Source organism: Trematomus bernacchii, unplaced genomic scaffold (genome assembly GCF_902827165.1).
Source record: "Trematomus bernacchii unplaced genomic scaffold, fTreBer1.1, whole genome shotgun sequence".
In the NCBI taxonomy this organism is placed as follows: domain Eukaryota; kingdom Metazoa; phylum Chordata; class Actinopteri; order Perciformes; family Nototheniidae; genus Trematomus; species Trematomus bernacchii.
Window position 1 is genome coordinate 2,063,671 of NW_022987370.1, and position 18,495 is coordinate 2,082,165.

The 18,495-nt window shown below is 41.1% G+C and overlaps 1 protein-coding gene across 1 annotated transcript; it reads left to right on the top strand.

Moving 5' to 3' along the window:
* The first annotated feature begins 3,181 nt into the window (after window positions 1-3,181).
* On the top strand, window positions 3,182-6,312 carry LOC117484326 (urotensin-2 receptor). The gene is made up of 2 exons (XM_034132808.1): window positions 3,182-3,849; window positions 5,928-6,312. The coding sequence occupies exons 1-2, from the start codon at window positions 3,182-3,184 to the stop codon at window positions 6,310-6,312; spliced, it is 1,053 nt and encodes a 350-aa protein (XP_033988699.1).
* The last annotated feature ends 12,183 nt before the right edge of the window (window positions 6,313-18,495 follow it).

Below are 18,495 nucleotides of genomic sequence, written 5' to 3' on the forward strand. Positions count from 1 at the left end.
TACTCAGATCTTGTACTTGAGTAAAAGTAGAAGTACTCAGGTCTTGTACTTGAGTAAAAGTAGAAGTACTCAGATCTGGTACTTGAGTAAAAGTAGAAGTACTCAGATCTTGTACTTGAGTAAAAGTAGAAGTACTCAGATCTGGTACTTGAGTAAAAGTAGAAGTACTCAGATCTTGTACTTGAGTAAAGGAGAAGTACTCAGATCTGGTACTTGAGTAAAAGGAGAAGTACTCAGATCTGGTACTTGAGTAAAAGGAGAAGTACTCAGATCTGGTACTTGAGTAAAAGTAGAAGTACTCAGATCTGGTACTTGAGTAAAAGGAGAAGTACTCAGATCTTGTACTTGAGTAAAAGGAGAAGTACTCAGATCTGGTACTTGAGTAAAAGGAGAAGTACTCAGATCTGGTACTTGAGTAAAAGTAGAAGTACTCAGATCTTGTACTTGAGTAAAAGGAGAAGTACTCAGATCTGGTACTTGAGTAAAAGTAGAAGTACTCAGATCTTGTACTTGAGTAAAAGTAGAAGTACTCAGATCTTGTACTTGAGTAAAAGGAGAAGTACTCAGATCTGGTACTTGAGTAAAAGTAGAAGTACTCAGATCTTGTACTTGAGTAAAAGGAGAAGTACTCAGATCTGGTACTTGAGTAAAAGTAGAAGTACTCAGATCTTGTACTTGAGTAAAAGTAGAAGTACTCAGATCTTGTACTTGAGTAAAAGTAGAAGCACTCAGATCTTGTACTTGAGTAAAAGTAGAAGTATTCAGGTCTTGTACTTGAGTAAGAGTAGAAGTACTCAGATCTTGTACTTGAGTAAAAGTAGAAGTATTCAGGTCTTGTACTTGAGTAAGAGTAGAAGTACTCAGATCTTGTACTTGAGTAAAAGTAGAAGTATTCAGGTCTTGTACTTGAGTAAGAGTAGAAGTACTCAGATCTTGTACTTGAGTAAAAGTAGAAGTACTCAGATCTTGTACTTGAGTAAAAGTAGAAGTACCAGAGTGTAGGAATACTCTGTTACAGTAAAAGTCCTGCATTCAAAATGTTCCTCAAGTAAAAGTAGAAAAGTATTATCATCAAAATATAGTGAAAGTAGCGACAGTAAAAGTAGTCATTGTGCAGATTGGTCCATTTCAGAATAATATATATGATATGTTTTATAATGATTGATCATGAAAGTGTTCTCAAAGCTGGTAAAGGTGCAGCTAGTTTGAATGACTTTGTATACTTAAAGTTGAATACTTTTGTACGCTGTATTTTATGACTTTATATTTATGAAAGCATTTGTTAGAAAAGTAATCTAAAATATGTAATGTATTTAAATGTATATATTTTAACTGTATATTCACTAGTCAATATATTTATAATGTTGTCTGTGAACTGGTTTTCTGATCTGAAGCAGCAGGCATGTATTTCTAGAGTGATGTAAATGATATTTCGGTAACGCTGGCATTTGAAACTCATCTTTGCATCAAATGATAATCATCTTGAATCATTTCAGGTGATTTTCCTGCAGAACGATCATGATAGTGTTGAGCTGGAGACACAAAGAGAGGCCATTAGCTGCAGAATCAGGAGCTCTCGCCGTCTATAGGGTGAGAACAGATTCATTATGCAAATTCAATGCGTCCTTATCGGTCTCATTTGCACCAAGGGACTGGAGAATAAGGTGAAACACTGTAAGCTCAAATGTGTTTTTATGCAGAGACATGTTGAGATTTCTGGCTATTTTGCTTCCATAGCGTTTCGTCTTATACATTAATGGAAAAAAACATCCAAAATACACATTTAGGAGTATATATTACTGACTTTGTGTCTGCAGATTAGTCCTAAATTGACCCTTACATAACACCTAATTTGCATATTTTAACATAACGTAAAAGGTTCTTACAGCTTCACCAAGTTCACAGATGCACAGATTTCTGTCCCGGATGATATGCTAATTAGCACATACTTAATGAGATAATGCCTCCTTTTCTTAATTAGACATACTGTTTCAGAAAACTTGCAATACAATAAAAAATGGTTTTAATGTCAGTAATGTACTTGGGAAGTTTTATGATGATAGCTATTATTTTTAAATGTTTACCCCATTCACCTGTAGTGTGATTAATGGAAATCTGTGCACATATAAAATGACATAAAGCCTCATTTACATATTTAAACATACTATTTTAGAAAACTTGCAATACAAAAAATATTTGTTCTTATATAAGTGATAAACTGAGGAAGTTTCATAGTGATATGTTTAAGTTAAAATGATTGTCTCTCCTTAATTAATGCAGATCTGTGCATAAAGTGACCTGACGTCGGTTTGACGTTTATTCTGCTCCTGCTGTGCCTCACGTGCAGCCTCAGTGCTCACCAAACGTTTGTTTATTTCATAATCACATCTCTCCAAACCCCCTGCTCACATATTTCTTGCAGCTTTACCATATTTACTGCTGCTGCTAGACTTCTGTCCCGGATGATGATGCAAATGTGCGCATATTTAATGAGTTTGGCCTAATTTGCATAATTAGACATTAGAGAAATTAGAGGGAAATATTTCAGACAACTTGCAATACACGAAATGATTGTTTTGATGTCAGTAGTGAAGTGGGGAAGTTTCATGGTGATATATGTTTGTTTAAATGTTTACCCTATTCACCTGTAGTGTGATTTATGCTAATCTGTGCGTAAAAGTGATTTGATTGGTTGTGTATTTCCCCAGTTTATTTTGTTCCTGCATCAGGGACATGCATGAACAAAATAACTGTCTCATTATCAGTAATGACCTGGGGAAGTTTCATCGTGATATATATTAGTTAAATTGTGTATTTCCCCCTTAATTAATCCAGAGCTATGCGTAAAAGTGACTTGGACGTTTATTGTGTTCCTGCTGTGCCATCAGGTGCCCCAAACTTTTATCTTATTTAATTCCCATCTCTCTCCTTTTATGTTTAATTCCTTGCAGCTTCACTTGAGAGACGGTCACATATCTTTCAATATATATATCTTCTTTATTTTGTTGTGATATATAAAACATCCTCAGTGTGAGAGTTACAGCAGTGACGTCAGGAGAAAAGCGCAGTAGAGAGCAAGCAGCGAGACGCAACCTGTGCCCGCGCGCATCTTTTACCCAAAACTTCCCGTACACAGAGCGCAGGAAGATAAGGAGAGAGACTGGAGAGAGACTCTGCAGCCATGAACAACAGCACATCCGGGACTCACGCGGATCCGGACCTGCTGATCACCTCCACCTTCGGGACGCTGCTCTCCCTCGTGTACATCATCGGGGTGGTGGGGAATGTGTACACGCTCGTGGTGATGTGCCACTCGATCCGCTTCGCCACCGCCATGTACATCTCCATCATCAACCTGGCGCTCGCAGACCTGCTGTACCTCTCCACCATCCCCTTCGTGGTGGTCACATACTTCCTGAAGGACTGGTACTTCGGGGACGTGGGGTGTCGCGTGCTGCTGAGCCTGGACCTGCTCACCATGCACGCGAGCATCTTTACGCTCACGGTGATGTGCACGGAGCGCTACCTGTCCGTCACCAAGCCTCTGGACACCGTGAGGAGGTCTAAGAGCTACAGGAAGGCTCTCGCGTGGGGGGTTTGGCTGCTGTCCCTCTTCCTGTCCGTGCCCATGATGGTGATGGTGTCGCAGACCCAGCAGCGCGTGCACGGGGGGGGCGTGAAGCGGATCTGCGCGCCCGCTCTGGCCCCCCTGGCTTACAAAGTGTACGTCACGGTGCTGTTTGGCACCAGCATCATGGCCCCGGGACTCATCATCGGATACCTGTACGTGAAGCTGGCGCGCACTTATCTGGAGTCCACGCGCAACCCGGTGATCCACAGAGTCCAGAGGTGGGAAGTTACTCTTTACTCAAGTACTGTACTTAAGTGCCATTGTTAAGGTACTTACTGTACTTTAGTATTAACATATAGTGGTGTTAATCGCCATATCATAGACTCTATGCATTACATTAATGCACACAATGTACACAATATGTTTTCTTTTTTTTATTACTGCCCAATTTTATTCCATATTTTATATAAACACTGCTATATTTGACTATTTTATTTTATTTTTTATTTTATTTTTTAATGTTATTATAGTTTTCTTAAAATAGTTTTCTATCTGTGTTTTTAATTGTTGTTTTACGTCAAATTCTTCGTACGTGTCAACCGACCTGGAGATAAACCTGATTCTGAACATGTAATGCTACTTTACACTTCTACATTTAAAAGGGAAATAATGAAAAAACAGAGGTGGGAAGTTACTCTTTACTCAAGTACTGTACTGTACTTAAGTACCATTGTTGAGGCACTTGTACTTTACGTTAGTTTTTCCATGTAATGCTACTTTACTCTTGTACATTTAAAAGGGAAGCAATGTAATTTAACTCCACTACAACGTCCATACAATTTATAATATGTGCATGATCATTTACCGAGGTGACGGGTGTAAAGTTACTAAGTACATTTACTCAAGTACTGTACTTAAGTACCATTGTTGAGGTACTTATATATATAATTCACATTTAATAAGATAATGCCTCATTTGTTTAAATAGACATTATTTCAGAAAAACTTGCAATGTTGAGTTACTTGTACTTTATGATACTTTGCACTTCTACTCCACTACAATTAAAGGGAAAGAATGTCATTTTCTCGACTACAGCTTAAAGGGGACCTATCATGCAAAATGCACTTGTTGATGTCTTTTCTACATCAACATGTGTCCCCGGTGTGTCGGGGAACTCACGCAGCATCAGCAAATAAAACCCTCTCTCTTTTCCTCCGTACCCAAATCTCTAAAAACGGGGCTACAACGGAGCTGATCCAGATTTGCGTCCGATATGACGTAATATCAGAAATGTGGCCTATCAGAAACGTTGCTATCAGAAACAATGCTAGCAATAAGTTAGATTTGGATGCAGGACTTTTACTCCTAATGAAGTATTTTGACCAGAATGTGTTGGTACTTTTACTCGAGTAAAGCCTCTGACTACTGTCTCTGAACGTGACAAACACAAAATAATAATAATAATAATGAAATGAAACATGAGAATTATGATACTGTACAAACTTAAGCAGTAACACATTGATAAACAAAAATATGATTGACTTACAAATGATATATAAACAAATGATCTACCTGATTACAAATCCGAAAAGTTTACACTTCCAACATTAACACAATTACTAAATCAGCATACTATCACCTGAAAAACATAGCCAGACTTAGAACATTCATGTCTCAACAAGACCTTGAAAAACTAGTTCACGCCTTTGTTTTTAGCGGGCTTGATTACTGTAATAGTGTTTTTACAGGTCTCTGTAAAAAATCCCTTAAAAAACTTCCACTAATCCAGAACGCCGCTGCCAGAGTCCTGACCGAAACAAAAAGAGTAGAACACATCACCTCAGTTCTCAGATCTCTGCACTGGCTACCAGTAGCTTACAGAATCGATTTCAATATGTTATTGCTAACTTATAAAGCACTAAATGGTTTGGGACTCCAATATATGTCGTACATGCTTCTCTGTTACGAGCCAGAGCTCTGAGATCATCAGGGGCGGGCTTACTCATTGTACCCCGGCTCAGAACTAAACACGCCAAGGCTGCTTTTAGTTTTTATGCTCCCCACAAATGGAACAAACTTCGAGAAAATCTGAGGTCTTCACCAACGCTTTTTTCTTTTAAATCGAGGCTAAAAACATTACTTTTTTCAGCTGCTTACCCAGCAGTCTATTCACTTGTTTTAGCACCTACTGTATTTACAATGTTGTTTTTAAACTATTCTGTATCTTTTTTATGCATGGTTTTTATGAATCTGTTATTCCATTTGGTGTATGTATATGTAAATAAACGTACCTTATTTAATCCCACCCCTTCCCCCAAAAACTAAATTATTAACAATTTATTTTCTTCCCTGACAGAGGTGGGAAGAGGTCTCCGAAGCAGAAGGTCCTGATCATGATCTTCACCATCGTGCTGGTGTTCTGGGCCTGTTTCCTGCCCTTCTGGATCTGGCAGCTCCTGGATCTGTACGTCAACAAACCTCTGAACATGGCTTCTGAGACGAAGAAGTGCATCAACTACCTGGTGGCGAGTCTCACGTACTCCAACAGCTGCATCAACCCCTTCCTCTACACGCTGCTCACCAAGAACTACCGGGAGTACCTGAAGAACCGGCACCGGAGCTTCTACCGGTACACCAGCTCCTTCAAACAGCGGCCGCCCAGCCTCTACTCCTGGGGGAAGTCCTCCAGCAACCAGTTCGAGTTCAACTCCGAGACCCTGGTGATGGGACCCCTGAGGTGACCTGTGGGGGCGAGGAAGAGGAGGAAGAGGAGGAAGGTTTTGGAACCACGATAGGTGCGTAATATTACATTTAAACACAGTTGCACACAGATTTTTGTACCCTGATAATATGCAAATTAGCACATATTTAGTAAGATGATTCCTCATGTAAATACTTTTTCAAGTTTCAAGGCTTTATTGTCATGTGTACAGAGCTACAGTGTAGTTATGACAATGAAAATCTGAGGTCACAGGCTCCTCCAACAGAGCAACACAATAAAACAATACATTTAAATAGAATATAGTCGAAATAGTGCAGAATAGTCTACAAGTAATTGGAATATTGATATAAGTTGCAGACAAATTAATGTTATGGATGTTCTTTCAAAAGTTCAGGTGTACTTAAACACTAACTAACCCTAACCCTAAAATAAGGTCTGTGGTGAACACAAGCTGAAGAGATTCCAGTTCTACGACATAAAATAAGTCAGTAAATACCCCACTGGTGAATACAAAAACGGCGGTTGCTAACAAGTGTCTAAATGAGACCCCATCACGCCCAACATTAGCCACCTTTAGCTTAGCGGTGGTGACGTGAAGTCATGTGACCGTGCTGTAGTTCCTTTATAGCCCAACATTAGCCACCTTTAGCTTAGCGGTGGTGACGTGAAGTCATGTGACCGTGCTGTAGTTCCCTTTATAGCCCAACATTAGCCGCCTTTAGCTTAGCGGTGGTGACGTGAAGTCATGTGACCGTGCTGTAGTTCCTTTATAGCCCAACATTAGCCACCTTTAGCTTAGCGGTGGTGACGTGAAGCCATGTGACCGTGCTGTAGTTTCCTTTATAGCCCAACATTAGCCGCCTTTAGCTTAGCGGTGGTGACGTGAAGTCATGTGACCGTGCTTGTAGTTCCTTTATAGCCCAACATTAGCCACCTTTAGCTTAGCGGTGGTGACGTGAAGCCATGTGACCGTGCTGTAGTTCCCTTTATAGCCCAACATCAGCCGCCTTTAGCTTAGCGGTGGTGACGTGAAGTAATGTGACCGTGCTGTAGTTCCTTTATAGCCCAACATTAGCCACCTTTAGCTTAGCGGTGGTGACGTGAAGTCATGTGACCGTGCTGTAGTTCCTTTATAGCCCAACATTAGCCACCTTTAGCTTAGCGGTGGTGACGTGAAGCCATGTGACCGTGCTGTAGTTCCCTTTATAGCCCAACATTAGCCGCCTTTAGCTTAGCGGTGGTGACGTGAAGTAATGTGACCGTGCTGTAGTTCCTTTATAGCCCAAGCCGCCTTTAGCTTAGCGGTGGTGACGTGAATGTTAGCTTTTTACTTCAGAAATCATAAAGTGGTGTTAATATATGAAGTTTTTCCGGCTGAACAAAAAGTGTAAGTATCATAAACCTTGAGTTTATTTTCTGCAGAAATCCAAAATCAAATGGAGAAATCCCATTTACTTTTTATAGAGTAAACCAGGGAGATGCTGCCTTCAGGGTTACGCTACAAAAAGACGTACCCCACTCTATATCTGGCAGCTTTTAACACCATGTGCAGATTCTTTCTTTCGGTTAACTTTTTGATCCCGCCCCGGGCTAAGTTTCTCTTTTTGGATTTGCAAACTCTACTCCCGTTTTTTCCAAGAAAAGCCAGTGGATGGGTTTATCCTCTGGCAGGAGAAACCTCCACCTGCACGCTCAATCACTTTCACTGATTTTAAACGCATCCTCCCACAAAGTTCCACTTTACTGAAGGAAGCTCACTGCTTTGTGCGCTCTGTTAACTCCGTCTGTGGCCTACTTTACCTCCAGGAGGATGATGACACCTCTGCAATGCTGGACCTTTATCAAAGCACCTTTTTGGGGCTTGTATATCTTAGTTTATCCACCAATCAAGCCACGCCAATGCTCATTACCTCCGTCTAAAACTCTTTATTGTGACTTGAATTTAAATCAGGTGTAATATTAACCCTCCTGTTGTCTTCGGGTCAAATCTGACCGATTTACTACTTTCATCAATCATAACTTTTTTGTTTTACATTAGATTGCATTAAGGCTTTATGATATCCTTCACAGTAGACATTTGAACATAGACAATTGCTGATCACCACTTTCATTGAGTTTTGGATGATTTAGTCAACTTTGTAACACCCATGGTGTTCCCGGTCCATAAAGAAAAGGAATTAGTAACCATCCGGATCAGATAAAACACACACACACACACACACACACACACACACACACACACACACACACACACACACACACACACACACACACACACACACACACACACACACACCACACACACACACACACACACACACACACACACACACACACACACCCCACATGGATCACACCTGGCACATGCAATACATGTTCAGTGTCTATTCTTTGTATATTTACTGCAGTTGTTCATGTATACCAGTAGTCTGATACAATATGTACAGTTTGAAAGGGTGTGAAATGACATTTGGTGATGATTAATGGTTTTTGTGTTAATGTAATAGCAGTTAAAACAGGACCGGTCAAATTTGACCGTGAACACCAAAGTAAGGGCGGGGGGACACGAAGACAACAGGAGGGTTAAACAAAATATGAAACATTCAGGTCTTAGTGGAGGAAGTTAGTCCTACGTTGTTTGGCACAAGGACTCTCTGTAGCTAAGCTAACTAGCCTTAAATACATTTGACTGAGATAGTAAGATGATGATCCTCTGCAATGCTGCACCTTCATCAAACTGTTCACATTTATGTTGAATCAAACAGATGCTGATCTGCTCTGCATTTAAAGAGACTTCCAGAGAGGAGAAGGTTTGCAGGATGTTCCTAATGAGCGATGCTTAAAAACCTACCTCATGTTTTATGGAGAGTTCATGAGTCTTTCATTAGGATGGCGCTGAAGAGAAACTCTTTCTCGTTAATCTGAGTTATTAACGACTTATCAGCGGCTGCAAAACGTCCTCTTCTGATTCAGCAGACTGGAAAACAAACTGTGATAATATGCACGTAAGAAGACAGACAGAAAAAACCTTCAATACTTAAAACAATGAATAATATGTGCATGATAAAGAGACATTTTAAAACTGTTATCCCATACAGAGGTGGGAAGAAACTAAGTAGATTTACTCAAGTACTGCACTTAAGTACAATTTTTAGATACTTTACTTGAGTATTTACATGTTATATTACTTTATACTTCTACTCCACCACATTTAAAGGGAAATTATGTCATATTAATCCATTTATTCAACAGCTTTAAGTCCAATTATTGAAATATTTTACAAAAATTCAGAGCTTTGTTTGTCTACAGAAGTCAAATGCTCCTTGATGCAACAATTGTATTTATAGAAATGTATTTAAATATCATTTTATACAGGGATTTGTCTAAACCACTGCGCCCTCATACCAACAATGCAGATTTCCCCCCTAAAATGTAAAAGTGATGCCAGAAAACAATATTTCTGTTCGTCAGAAACGGTGGAATTACTCCAAATATATGAAAATGGTGTCCAATAGAGCGTCAGACGGTAGAGACAGATTTGTTTTTACGGAGCTCCGACGTCACGTAGTTGTATACGTCCGCGGAGACATCTTGTATACGGGGCCCGGGCGTCATGTTTTCGTGAGAATGTATGTATCTTTTATACAAGATCAGCACCACAGTATTGCCCTCAAACTATATTATCTATTATCTACATTATCTGTATACTAGAAAAAACCCTGATACGCACACAAAGGTCATTTTCCTGCACAATGATTGCTTTATATACTTTAAGTACATTATGCTTGTTAGGGAATCATTTGCTTAGGTATTCAACCTTCGACACAGTTCATCGTTTTCTCCTCTCACTGTCTCCTTTCCCACGGCATAGGTGTACGGCCTTGGGTTCTGCTGCTATCTCTCTTAAGGAGGGGCAACTTGGGCGTATTGTTGTTGCCAGTCTATGACAGAGCACAAGCCGCCATGAGGTAGTTTACTGTTCAGGGACGAAGGTTCCCTGGCGCACATTCTTTTCTATGGACGAGAGCTCTAGTTAGATTCAGGGTCCATAATGCTTTAGTCTCGCTGATGAAGAATGTTGATTATTACACTCTGAACTAGTTAAAACCTCGAGCTGCAGAAAGAGTTCTTCAGAATTGGTTTGGTAACCGCTGTGTGAACTCGTGACACACCACCTGTCTTGTCAATTCTCCGGCCGTAACTCCAAATAAACCGTCAGTGTTTGCCATCAAAGCTCCAGCTCTCCTCGTGTCTCTCTGAGTCCTGACTCCATCAAAGCTCCAGCTCTCCTCGTGTCTCTCTGAGTCCTGACTCCATCAGAGCTCCAGCTCTCCTTGTGTCTCTCTCTGAGTCCTGACTCCATCAAAGCTCCAGCTCTCCTCGTGTCTCTCTGAGTCCTGACTCCATCAGAGCTCCAGCTCTCCTCGTGTCTCTCCGAGTCCTGACTCCATCAAAGCTCCAGCTCTCCTCGTGTCTCTTTGAGTCCTGACTCCATCAAAGCTCCAGCTCTCCTCGTGTCTCTCTGAGTCCTGACTCCATCAAAGCTCCAGCTCTCCTCGTGTCTCTCTCTGAGTCCTGACTCCATCAAAGCTCCAGCTCTCCTCGTGTCTCTCTCTGAGTCCTGACTCCATCAAAGCTCCAGCTCTCCTCGTGTCTCTTTGAGTCCTGACTCCATCAAAGCTCCAGCTCTCCTCGTGTCTCTCTGAGTCCTGACTCCATCAAAGCTCCAGCTCTCCTCGTGTCTCTCCGAGTCCTGACTCCATCAAAGCTCCAGCTCTCCTCGTGTCTCTTTGAGTCCTGACTCCATCAAAGCTCCAGCTCTCCTCGTGTCTCTCTGAGTCCTGACTCCATCAAAGCTCCAGCTCTCCTCGTGTCTCTTTGAGTCCTGACTCCATCAAAGCTCCAGCTCTCCTCGTGTCTCTCTGAGTCCTGACTCCATCAAAGCTCCAGCTCTCCTCGTGTCTCTCTGAGTCCTGATTCCATCAAAGCTCCAGCTCTCCTCGTGTCTCTCTGAGTCCTGTCTCCATCAAAGCTCCAGCTCTCCTCGTGTCTCTCTGAGTCCTGACTCCATCAAAGCTCCAGCTCTCCATCGTGTCTCTCTGAGTCCTGACTCCATCAAAGCTCCAGCTCTCCTCGTGTCTCTCTGAGTCCTGACTCCATCAAAGCTCCAGCTCTCCTCGTGTCTCTCTGAGTCCTGACTCCATCAAAGCTCCAGCTCTCCTCGTGTCTCTCTGAGTCCTGACTCCATCAAAGCTCCAGCTCTCCTCGTGTCTCTCTGAGTCCTGACTCCATCAAAGCTCCAGCTCTCCTCGTGTCTCTCTGAGTCCTGACTCCATCAAAGCTCCAGCTCTCCTCGTGTCTCTCTGAGTCCTGACTCTCCATTGCCACAGAAGTTTCCGCCACAATGCTAATACTACATTTATACTTTTACTACAGTAAAATGCAGGACTTTTACTTGTAATTAAGTATTTTGACAATAATGTATGAGTACTTTTACTAAAGTAAAGCATCTGAACACTTCCTCCTCCTCTGATCCCGCAGTGGTTTCACACTTTGTTCCACGTTGACTGTTTCTGTGTATTTGCACGTCAAATATCCCAAACTCATGCATGAATGCAGCCGATCCCTCGGTGCTCCTCAAACATCGTCACAGCAGAGATGTAGAAAACTCATCTTTCTTTTTACTCACTTTGCAAATTGTGCAGATGCTCGGCTCGACTTTCCAGCTTATGGCTGCGTTCATTGAAGATTCATGAGAAATCTTGGAGGGATTTGTTGATTTGTTTCCTGAGCTGCAACGTCTTCTATCCCTGAGCTGGAGGAAGGCTGCAAGAAGCATTGCGATCCCCAAAGAGACACATTAGACACAGTTCATAATCCTTCATAGAGAGAGATCGTCGGCACTTCATCATCTAATTAAGCTTTTCACATGTGAGTCTGTGGATTTAGACCTAGCAATTCATGTTAGTAGACAGGTAGGTAGGTAGGTTTGGTAGGTAGGTAGGTAGGTAGGTAGGTAGGTAGGTTTGGTAGGTAGGTAGGTAGGTAGGTAGGTAGGTAGGTAGGTAGGTAGGTAGGTAGGTAGGTAGGTAGGTAGGTAGGTAGGTTTGGTAGGTAGGTAGGTAGGTAGGTAGGTAGGTAGGTAGGTTTGGTAGGTAGGTAGGTAGGTAGGTAGGTAGGTAGGTAGGTAGGTAGGTAGGTAGGTTTGGTAGGTAGGTAGGTAGGTAGGTAGGTAGGTAGGTAGGTAGGTAGGTAGGTAGGTAGGTTTGGTAGGTAGGTAGGTAGGTAGGTAGGTAGGTAGGTAGGTAGGTAGGTAGGGTAGGTAGGAGGTAGGTAGGTTAGGTAGGTAGGTAGGTAGGTAGGTAGGTAGGTAGGTAGGTAGGTAGGTAGGTAGGTAGGTAGGTTTGGTAGGTAGGTAGGTAGGTAGGTAGGTAGGTAGGTAGGTAGGTAGGTTTGGTAGGTAGGTAGGTAGGTAGGTAGGTAGGTAGGTAGGTAGGTAGGTAGGTAGGTAGGTAGGTAGGTAGGTAGGTAGGTTTGGTAAGGTAGGTAGGTAGGTAGGTAGGTAGGTAGGTTTGGTAGGTAGGTAGGTAGGTAGGTAGGTAGGTAGGTAGGTTGGTAGGTAGGTAGGTAGGTAGGTAGGTAGGTAGGTAGGTAGGTAGGTAGGTAGGTAGGTAGGTAGGTAGGTAGGTAGGTAGGGTAGGTAGGTAGGTAGGTAGGTAGGTAGGTAGGTAGGTAGGTAGGTAGGTAGGTAGGTAGGTAGGTAGGTAGTTTGACAAACAGGTGAACAGGTAGGAAGACAGGCAGGTTGGTAGACAGGTAGTTTGATAGGTAGGTAGTTTCACAGGTAGACAGTTTGACAGGTAGATAGACAGGTAGGTAGTTAGATCAGCAGGTAGACAGGTAGATAGTTGGAAATAAAGGTAGCTTGACAGGTAGGCAAACTGGTGGGTAGTTTCAGAGTTTGACAAGTAGGTAGCTTGATAGGTAGTTTACCAGGTAGATAGGTAGGTAGGTAGACAGGTAGGTAGACAGGTAGGTAGAGGGAACGGTAGACAGACAGGTAGGTACAAGCAGGTCAACATGGTTAGTTTGAGTAGTGTGACAGGTAAGTAGTTTCACAGGTAGATAGACAGGTATTCTTGCAGGCAGGAAGACAGGTAGATTGACAAACAGGTAAAGAGGTAGTAAGACGGGCAGGTAGGTAGACAGGTAGTTTGATAGGCAGATAAACAAGAAGATGGACAGGTAGACTAGATCCATTGTAAATATTGTTTAGTTTGATCTCAGAGCTCCACAGATACTGTATTATTCCCTTTCTATGTCGAAGCATTTTATTCATTGATTGTTGTTGACATTTTATGAGGATTTCTACAAATATATAACAGGTTTTCTTTCTAAAATACATCTCCCACCCTCCTCTAACGTGTCTGTTTAATGCTTCCCCTCGGGCTGAATCCTTTCCGATGTTCCCTTGTTTGCACTCAGCTAAAGGCTTTAGAGTCGACCCCCTGCTGAGATAATGTGAGCGACGCTCCCTGAAGTTGATTCTGAGATTTAAAAAGAGCCACAGAGAAATCCTACGACAGTTTTTTAAAGACAGAATTAATGTTTGAAACAGGGTGCAGACGACCTGCTACTGGAAACAGTCAGGGTTTAGAGGGACAAAGAGACGTGTCAGAAAATATACAAATACTCTTCTTTCAATCCTGGAGATGTTTGGGAGTGAAAATGATATTCACCGCTGCAGGAAGTGACCTTTAAAACAACTGAACACCAGTCAGTGTGTGTTTCCCCCTCAGGTGTGACATCTACAGGAAGCTGCCATGTTTCTTTCATTGGAGACTTTCAGTTTTACACATAATAGAATATTATTTTACTTTTGAATTCTAGTTTTTCCATGAGTCAAGCCATGTGTGTGCTCAATACCTTCGTCTAAAACTATGACTTGTGTGTTGAATTTAAATGAGCTGTGATACAAACACATGATTAAACATTTAGGTCTTAGTGGAGGAAGTTATTATTAAAGTAACACCAAGAATATTTAAATGATTCTTAGAGTTTGAGGCGTAATAGGGTCAGCTTGCAGAAGCCAATCTAATTAACTACTAGAAGTTTGCTACTACATTCATATTTTTTGTTTAGTTTAATACAGAAACAAAAACATATTTGGGGCCATCAAAGGAAAGACAATAATTTATTACATTTTATTTTATTCATGGTTTTCTATTTTAAATATTAATTTTAAATGCATTTGATAGGAGGATGAGTGTAAAAGCTTTCGGTTATGACCCATTTTCATTCATATTGTAAACTAAATGTTTCCAAAACAATGTTGTCAAGTAAAAAAAGAAAGTCCAATGCAACAATACAAAACAGAACATTAAAGTGCTCTGTAAATAAAGAAGATTTTGATAAATGTACCCTAAATGTTGACACATTAAGCCGTTCAATGTTGTATTCATACAGTTCCTCTAACATCAAGACATGTCCAAAACTATACTACAAAGAAAATGCAACTCATTAGAGTGTATACAACTTAAATTGCATTAACATTTAACCCTTTTAGGTAACGATTGAAACAGCTTTTTGGCATGTGTAAGATATGTTGGTGGATTCACAGCTCAGAGTGCAGGATATTAAACGTTTAAAAAGGCGTTTAGTGATCAGTTGTGTGGAAAATAAGAAAAGCCGAGCACGAACACTTCCTGAGCGATGAGAGCGACAGATAAATCAAATTATTTCAGAAGCATCAGTTTGGCACGGGAAGAAGAGATAACGCTCATCAGAAGAGACAAAGGAATCATTTAATTATTGTAATGAGTTCATCAGGTCACTGAAGTGTGGCCAGAGACTTCATTTAGGACAATAAGAAGAAAGGGACAACGTTCGTTCTGACTAAAGTCTAGAAATCTAATGTTCAGGTGTATATTAGTATGTAGTGTCTCTACTTTAAAGAGTCCTCTCCTGCTGATATTCAGGTGTATATCAGTATGTCGTGTCTCTACTTTAAAGAGTCCTCTCCTGCTGATGTTCAGATGTATATCAGTATGTAGTGTATCTACTTTAAAGAGTCCTCTCCTGCTGATGTTCAGGTGTATATCAGTATGTCGTGTCTCTACTTTAAAGAGTCCTCTCCTGCTGATGTTCAGGTGTATATCAGTATGTAGTGTCTCTACTTTAAAGAGTCCTCTCCTGCTGATGTTCAGGTGTATATCAGTATGTAGTGTCTCTACTTTAAAGAGTCCTCTCCTGCTGATGTTCAGGTGTATATCAGTATGTAGTGTCTCTACTTTAAAGAGTCCTCTCCTGCTGATGTTCAGGTGTATATCAGTATGTCGTGTCTCTACTTTAAAGAGTCCTCTCCTGCTGATGTTCAGGTGTATATCAGTATGTAGTGTCTCTACTTTAAAGAGTCCTCTCCTGCTGAAGTTCAGGTGTATATCAGTATGTAGTGTCTCTACTTTAAAGAGTCCTCTCCTGCTGATGTTCAGGTGTATATCAGTATGTAGTGTCTCTACTTTAAAGAGTCCTCTCCTGCTGATGTTCAGGTGTATATCAGTATGTAGTGTCTCTACTTTAAAGAGTCCTCTCCTGCTGATGTTCAGGTGTATATCAGTATGTAGTGTCTCTACTTTTAAAGAGTCCTCTCCTGCTGATGTTCAGGTGTATATCAGTATGTAGTGTCTCTACTTTAAAGAGTCCTCTCCTGCTGATGTTCAGGTGTATATCAGTATGTAGTGTCTCTACTTTAAAGAGTCCTCTCCTGCTGATGTTCAGGTGTATATCAGTATGTCGTGTCTCTACTTTAAAGAGTCCTCTCCTGCTGATGTTCAGGTGTATATCAGTATGTAGTGTCTCTACTTTAAAGAGTCCTCTCCTGCTGATGTTCAGGTGTATATCAGTATGTAGTGTCTCTACTTTAAAGAGTCCTCTCCTGCTGATGTTCAGGTGTATATCAGTATGTAGTGTCTCTACTTTAAAGAGTCCTCTCCTGCTGATGTTCAGGTGTATATCAGTATGTAGTGTCTCTACTTTAAAGAGTCCTCTCCTGCTGATGTTCAGGTGTATATCAGTATGTAGTGTCTCTACTTTTAAAGAGTCCTCTCCTGCTGATGTTCAGGTGTATATCAGTATGTAGTGTCTCTACTTTAAAGAATCCTCTCCTGCTGATGTTCAGGTGTATATCAGTATGTAGTGTCTCTACTTTAAAGAGTCCTCTCCTGCTGATGTTCAGGTGTATATCAGTATGTCGTGTCTCTACTTTAAAGAGTCCTCTCCTGCTGATGTTCAGATGTATATCAGTATGTAGTGTATCTACTTTAAAGAGTCCTCTCCTGCTGATGTTCAGGTGTATATCAGTATGTAGTGTCTCTACTTTAAAGAGTCCTCTCCTGCTGATGTTCAGGTGTATATCAGTATGTAGTGTCTCTACTTTAAAGAGTCCTCTCCTGCTGATGTTCAGGTGTATATCAGTATGTAGTGTCTCTACTTTAAAGAGTCCTCTCCTGCTGATGTTCAGGTGTATATCAGTATGTTGTGTCTCTACTTTAAAGAGTCCTCTCCTGCTGATGTTCAGGTGTATATCAGTATGTAGTGTCTCTACTTTAAAGAGTCCTCTCCTGCTGATGTTCAGGTGTATATCAGTATGTAGTGTCTCTACTTTAAAGAGTCCTCTCCTGCTGATGTTCAGGTATATCAGTATGTAGTGTCTCTACTTTAAAGAGTCCTCTCCTGCTGATGTTCAGGTGTATATCAGTATGTAGTGTCTCTACTTTAAAGAGTCCTCTCCTGCTGATGTTCAGGTGTATATCAGTATGTAGTGTCTCTACTTTAAAGAGTCCTCTCCTGCTGATGTTCAGGTGTATATCAGTATGTAGTGTCTCTACTTTAAAGAGTCCTCTCCTGTTGATGTTCAGGTGTATATCAGTATGTAGTGTCTCTACTTTAAAGAGTCCTCTCCTGCTGATGTTCAGGTGTATATCAGTATGTAGTGTCTCTTTAAAGAGTCCTCTCCTGCTGATGTTCAGGTGTATATCAGTATGTAGTGTTTCTACTTTAAAGAGTCCCTCTCCTGCTGATGTTCAGGTGTATATCCGTATGTAGTGTCTCTACTTTAAAGAGTCCTCTCCTGCTGATGTTCAGGTGTATATCAGTATGTAGTGTCTCTACTTTAAAGAGTCCTCTCCTGCTGATGTTCAGGTGTATATCAGTATGTAGTGTCTCTACTTTAAAGAGTCCTCTCCTGCTGATGTTCAGATGTATATCAGTATGTAGTGTATCTACTTTAAAGAGTCCTCTCCTGCTGATGTTCAGATGTATATCAGTATGTAGTGTCTCTACTTTAAAGAGTCCTCTCCTGCTGATGTTCAGGTGTATATCAGTATGTAGTGTCTCTACTTTAAAGAGTCCTCTCCTGCTGATGTTCAGGTGTATATCAGTATGTCGTGTCTCTACTTTAAAGAGTCCTCTCCTGCTGATGTTCAGGTGTATATCAGTATGTAGTGTCTCTACTTTAAAGAGTCCTCTCCTGCTGATGTTCAGGTGTATATCAGTATGTAGTGTCTCTACTTTTAAAGAGTCCTCTCCTGCTGATGTTCAGGTGTATATCAGTATGTAGTGTCTCTACTTTAAAGAGTCCTCTCCTGCTGATGTTCAGGTGTATATCAGTATGTAGTGTCTCTACTTTAAAGAGTCCTCTGCTGCTGAAGTTCAGGTGTATATCAGTATGTAGTGTCTCTACTTTAAAGAGTCCTCTCCTGCTGATGTTCAGGTGTATATCAGTATGTAGTGTCTCTACTTTAAAGAGTCCTCTCCTGCTGATGTTCAGGTGTATATCAGTATGTAGTGTCTCTACTTTAAAGAGTCCCTCTCCTGCTGATGTTCAGGTGTATATCCGTATGTAGTGTCTCTACTTTAAAGAGTCCTCTCCTGCTGCTGTTCAGGTGTATATCAGTATGTAGTGTCTCTACTTTAAAGAGTCCTCTCCTGCTGATGTTCAGGTGTATATCAGTATGTAGTGTCTCTACTTTAAAGAGTCCTCTCCTGCTGATGTTCAGGTGTATATCAGTATGTAGTGTCTCTACTTTAAAGAGTCCTCTCCTGCTCATGTTCAGATGTATATCAGTATGTAGTGTATCTACTTTAAAGAGTCCTCTCCTGCTGATGTTCAGGTGTATATCAGTATGTAGTGTCTCTACTTTAA

What these genes read in the sequence shown, in the direction of transcription:
- LOC117484326 (XM_034132808.1), top strand. Translation starts at nt 3,182, where the DNA reads ATGAACAACAGCACATCCGGGACTCACGCGGATCCGGACCTGCTGATC. An exon ending in GTGATCCACAGAGTCCAGAG is followed by an intron (nt 3,850 to 5,927) that starts GTGGGAAGTTAC and finishes CTTCCCTGACAG; the next exon opens with AGGTGGGAAGAGGTCTCCGA.